The 6,000-nt window shown below is 43.7% G+C and overlaps 1 protein-coding gene across 1 annotated transcript; it reads left to right on the top strand.

Annotated features, from left to right (window-relative positions):
* Window positions 1-2,202: 2,202 nt before the first annotated feature.
* LOC100136200 (14-3-3A1 protein) lies at window positions 2,203-5,348 on the top strand. The gene is given in 4 exon segments (NM_001124476.1): window positions 2,203-2,575; window positions 3,877-4,361; window positions 4,364-4,369; window positions 4,371-5,348. Coding segments are annotated over 4 exon segments (738 nt in total). The 5' UTR covers window positions 2,203-2,488; the 3' UTR covers window positions 4,531-5,348.
* Window positions 5,349-6,000: the final 652 nt, after the last annotated feature.

Here is a 6,000-nt window from a genome sequence, read left to right as displayed (position 1 = left end):
CAGACTGCTAAATAGCAATCACTAACTCAGAGAGGCTGCTGCCTACATTGAGACCCAATCACTGGCCACTTTAATAAATTGATCACTAGTCACTTTATACAACACACTCTAAATAATGCCACTTTAATAATGTTTACATATCTTAAATTTCTCATATCACATGTACTGTATATACTGTATTTTATACCATCTATTGCACCTTGCCTATGCCGCTCGGCCATCCTCATCTATATAATTACATGTACATATTCTCATTCACCCCTTTTAGATTTGTGTTTTTTAGGTAGTTGTTGGGTAATTGTTAGATTACTTGTTAGATATTAGTGCACTGTCAGAACTAGAAGCGCAAGCATTTCACTACACTCGCGTTAACATTTGCTACCCATGTGTATGTGACAAATAACATTTGATTTTATTTGAAGTTCTGGTGGACCCGCTTCCTGCTACTGCCGGCCGGGGGGGCAAGACGTGTGGTGGACGGGAAGGAGCACTGGGACATCTACAGGGAGGGAGGGGGCAGAGAGGGCACCAGGGAGTGGGCCCTATATAGGTGTGTATCAATTTAACCTTTTTTTATTTTTTTATTATTATTTTCTTGCTGATATGTAAGGTAAGATGCTTATGCTTCCGAAACCGTACCGCAAGCGATGTGCGTTAATGTTCAGACCGAGAGTCGGGCCTCTTAACAAAACTCCCCCGAACAGAGGACGTCTTCGTCCAATAACTCTTATGTTTAATGTAATGGAACTGATCTAGGGCTAGGTTAAGGTGAAAGGTCAAGTGCTGTTGATATGAAGGCTATGGAAAGATTTAAATTGCATACTCCTCGTCTCCTTCTTAACACACATTGGAGGTCAGAGGGGAAGAACCTGCGAGTAGATGCGAGTAGTATGCAAGTAATGTCTTTCCCATGCCTGAAGAGCAGAGACCCCAATGAGCTGCTACTCTTTTTTCAAGTCAAGTAAAGAATAACTTTAAAAAACAACAACTTATTTCACCTTTATTTAACCAGGTAAGCTCGTTGAGAACAAGTTTTCATTTACAACTGCGACCTGGCCAAGATAAAGCAAAGCAGTGTGACACAAACAACAACACAGTTACACATGGAATAAACAGTGTGTGCAAATGAGGTAAGGCAACAAATAGGTCATAGTAGCTGGGGTTTGAACTTGCAACCTTCCGGTTACCAGTCCACCACTCTTACCACTAGGCTACCCTGCCACCCCAGTATTCATGCATTCTTTTGTTGCAGAAATGAATACAAAATAGATATCAATCAATTATTAGGTGGTCTGTTCAGGATGTCTAATTGCATGAGGATAAGGTAATGCCAGTTTCCCTTCTCTGTGACTGGTAGCTAGACCTTCTTCTACATAAAAAAAAAAATATATATATATATATATATAACAGACCTGATAATATACAGAAGTGTGTCATACACCTCTTGTCCAGTATCCTTCTACTCATCTGCTTGCCATAGGGCCCAGTTACAGCGTCATGTCTCTGGCATACAGCTTTTGTCTAATTGACGTCAAAAGTTGATTAATTAACTGTAGCTAACCCTAGGCTTAGCAGAGTTGCCAACAACCGGAAGTATCTGTTTTTTAGGGATAAGGCTAATTCAACCTAGCTTCATAAATTATCCTAACCAGCTACGTCAATTTAGACAAAAGCTGTATCCCTTCTAGACTAAACCAAGTAACAGGGAAGAGAGGATGGAATGTGAAGTGTTTTCCTTTTAGGGATGGATGAAGGAGGGAACGCTTCTGAGCACCATGGAGGTCTTTTGCACCTTTCAATTACGTTTATACATTACAATGGTTGGCATAAGTGCCATCATAGCTACCATTATTCCCCTATCATGGCTTTGGGACTGGGCAGATGTGAGTGAAGGCACTGCTTTTGTCCTCCATGTTCTCCTCGCCATCCTATTTTTGTAAGCTTTCCTTCCATGTCCATACTACATGTAAGGACTGGAGAAGTTACTCTACCTAGCACCACCAATGATATACAGTATACACATAATTGGCGCCAACCCTACACGCACGCGCCCTCAGTTGCTGCAACAGCTCGAGGATGCAGTACGTCGCACTGCGCATGCACGCTTGCAGCGCACGTTTCTATTTTTAGAAAGTGACGTCATCATGAAATATCAGCGGCAGCCTTCGGCCCCCACACCGGATAGACTGGATTGACTGGACGCTTGCAGTAGCACCACAGGCCGCAGTAGCCATCAGAGATAGAGAGGGTTTGGAGCTGTTTACTGATTGTCTCCCTTCTAATTTGCGCCTCAGACATTAGCATTAACAGAATTGCTTCACCATTGTTTTAGCTAGGTCTTATGTAAGCGGGTATTTCAGAGAAAATCCGCAGTTACGTTTGATATCAGCAGGAAAATACACATCCGTCTATTCGAAAGCAATTGTCGATAGCCTGCTTCCTGTATCGTGGAACTGACTGCCCGACCTTCGGCACATCAACAGCGACAATGGCAGATAGAGAGCAACTGATCCAGAGAGCCCGTATGGCTGAGCAGGCGGAACGGTACGATGACATGGCCTCGGCGATGAAACAGGTACTAGAGACGTCATCGTTCTGCACAATGCATCTCACATGAAATAATTACATAATGTGACAATCATTGATATCAGTTTGTAACAAAGGTCATCAGATGACATCATTCAATGGTCATACAATGTAGTATCTTGCTAACTACGGTAGCTAGTTAGCTGGGTTTGTCTTTCATTATGGAAATTATTTATAAAGTATCTGCATAATCAAATCAATGTGAAACCTGGTGCACACAACATCAAGGTTATTTTGCTTCTGTTACTGTTATTTTGTCATATCGTTTTGAGAAGTGAATGTAGTAACTAACGACCTAGTTATCTATATCTAGTTAAGAATGAAACTGGTGGTGGTCTGGCTTCGTAGCTAGCAACGGCTGGTCGATGCAGTAGCACCAGTCAAAATGAACATAGGCAAATATTGGGTGCGTTCGTTCACTAGTTACAGCACTTCGGGCTAGTGAAAAACTAGCTAGCTAGTCCAAGCTTGAAAGCTGGTTTTACATGACCTGTAATAGCTTAACGAAGATAGTCATGGTGAACTTTATGCCAGACAGAGAAAAATGTTCTTAAATAACTAGCAAATATGATGGTGGAAATGTATGAAGGACCAGATTTCGCGCCTTTGCGAATGCACCCACACATATCCTGTCTGCAAGAGGGTCGTCACTTGTTACCACAGCCACAAATGGCTAAACCCTGTCTAGTTCTACAATTGATCTTCTTCTTAAAATCTGATTTGAAACCTTAAGTACAATGCCCACCCTATGCCTAATCCCTATGCCTAAAAAGCACATTTTTGTTTTCATCAATGTATGACATTTTGACTGGTAACCAGTGACAACCCTGCAAGGTCCGCTGTATTGATGCTGGTGGATACATTTTCAGCTATTGACTTAAATGCTTCCGGTTGTTCAAAAGGCATAGAAGTATCTTTATATAATAAAACAAAAAGTCTGGTTCAATCAAGCACAGCTTCATTCCCAAACACAGCATACTGTACATCTCCACCTAGATATGGATGCACCCTGCAACTTCACACCTTTGTCATGGTGAATGTGTAGGTCCTACCAATGTTAGGCCAATTTCTTAGATTTATAAAAAGTATATGATATTGTAGCATTTTCACATCCTGTCAACAATTAAAAAATATATGCCATTTAGCAAACACTTTTATCCAAAGTGACTTCCATACTTGTGTGGATACATTTTAAGTATGGGCGGTCCCTGGAATGGAACCCATTATCCTGGTGTTGCAAGAGCCATGCTTTACCAGCTGAGCTATTTAACACTTCTATGTCCTCACCAGGTGACTGAGCTGAGCGAGCCTCTGAGTAACGACGACCGCAACCTACTCTCTGTGGCCTACAAGAACGTGGTGGGGGCCCGGCGGTCCTCCTGGCGCGTCACCTCCAGCATCGAGCAGAGGGCCATGGCCGACGGCAACGACAAGAAGCTGGAGCTGGTGAAGGCCTACCGGGAGACCATCGAGAAGGAGCTGGAGACGGTGTGCCAGGACGTGCTCAACCTGCTCGACCAGTTCCTCATCAAGAGCTGCGGAGAAGACCAGCTGGAGAGCAAGGTGTTCTACCTGAAGATGAAGGGCGACTACTACCGCTATTTGGCCGAGGTGGCCACAGCCGAGAAGAAGACCTCCGCTGTGGAGTCCTCAGAGGGAGCCTACAAGGAAGCCTATGAGATCAGCAAGAGCATGGCGGCCACCCACCCCATCCGGCTAGGCCTGGCCCTCAACTTCTCTGTGTTCTACTACGAGATCCAGAATGCTCCAGAGGAGGCCTGCAGGCTGGCCAAGGAGGCCTTTGACGAGGCCATTGGACACCTGGACAATCTGAACGAGGACTCCTATAAGGACTCCACCCTCATCATGCAGCTGCTGCGGGACAACCTGACCCTGTGGACCAGTGACCAGCAGGACAGCGAGGGGGGAGAGGCCCAACCCTGAGACCTCCTCCTACCCCCAGATAGTCTTTAGCTAGAGTTAGACACTCCCCTTCCCCTTGTTCTCTACTATTTTCTGACCTTTTCTTCTCTATTCCCTCTATTTTCTTCTCTTCCTAATCGCTCACCTCTTTCTCTTTGTGCCATTATAATGCTCAATTAAGGCCTCATCAGGAAGAATCTGTTCTCTAGTGGCCTGTCGTTTTGTCCTACATTCTCACCTCTTCCCCTGCTGCTGCATTCACCTTCTCATACTGTCCTCCTCAACTCTCTCCCTCTTCTCTGTCCTCCCAAGGCTTTCTGTCCCTGGCCCACTTTCTGTGCACTAGTGCTATTTTGTTTTTTATTATAGTCATTCCATCCCATTTTTGATTGTTGCTGATGATGAACTGAATGGTTGGTATTCAAGTGGCATTTCCACAGGATGTTCTCGTGAGGACAATCTATCATCATGATTATGTCTGTAATGCTAATTAGGGAAATGTTTCATTATTTTGCACAGCATAGTGCTATTTACCAGAATGTTGTTGTGCTCTCCTCCTTGACCTGTACCGCTTCTATGCCCCCCCCCCCCCGTCACTGTAAGATGTCTGTCTGTTGTTTCTCTCCATTTCTTGCCCTTTCCACTTTGCCCTCTGACCTCTGTGTGCACTGTTAGCCCCTGTGAACGTATTCCAGCCATCTTCCGTCTTGAAATGTCCGTCTATGAATGTTGATGGGACAGTGTCTGGAGTTTTCAGTTGTGCAAGTACATTTGTTTATTATTATGAATCATGCGTGGTCATTTAAAGAATTCCATTAAAACATAACCTACCATGGGAACTTGTGTGGGTTCATGCCCTGTGCTTCAGAGTAATTTATCATTTCAACAAATGGCCTTGATTTCTGTCTTTGGTGTGCTGTTTTATAGTGTGTTTGTGTGGGCATGTGTACATGCTTTGTGTGCAGACATGCGTGTGTAGCCTATTCTGTGGGAATTCTTGGATGAACAGCATGATTGTGCGCGTTAGTCGCTGAGTGAATCTGGCCCTGCAGTCATGAGCAATTTGGTCATGTGTGTTTCTTTTCTCATTCAGGTATTACACACAGACACACACTGATTTTGTTCACTGTGTAGGATTTTGTGTTTTTGGTGAGGATGTTGCTCTCATGGTATTCCTCCCCCTGATGGACAAAGTCAGAATGGGTATCTTGGTGCAGTATACATTTCCAATTAATTATCGACACACCTTTTATATTTAACTAACTTAACCATTTGTTTTAAAAAAAGGCTAGTAATAAGTCTAATACTACCCATTTTTGTGTTCTGTTGCAAATGTTTTGCTTTCATGTGCACAACTGAACAGAACCCTGGCTGGTTTCACCATCCTTTTTTGAGCCTTGCGGGTTCTTTTTTTGTCCTCTGCATTTAACCATCTTCAGCTCAACTCAATAGCAGCACCTAGTGATGGTTTTTGGTACTTGTACTCAACTA

This window comes from Oncorhynchus mykiss, chromosome Y (genome assembly GCF_013265735.2).
Source record: "Oncorhynchus mykiss isolate Arlee chromosome Y, USDA_OmykA_1.1, whole genome shotgun sequence".
Taxonomy (NCBI): domain Eukaryota; kingdom Metazoa; phylum Chordata; class Actinopteri; order Salmoniformes; family Salmonidae; genus Oncorhynchus; species Oncorhynchus mykiss.
Note: the sequence above shows the minus strand (reverse complement) of the source record. Positions and strands in the feature narration are given on the sequence as shown.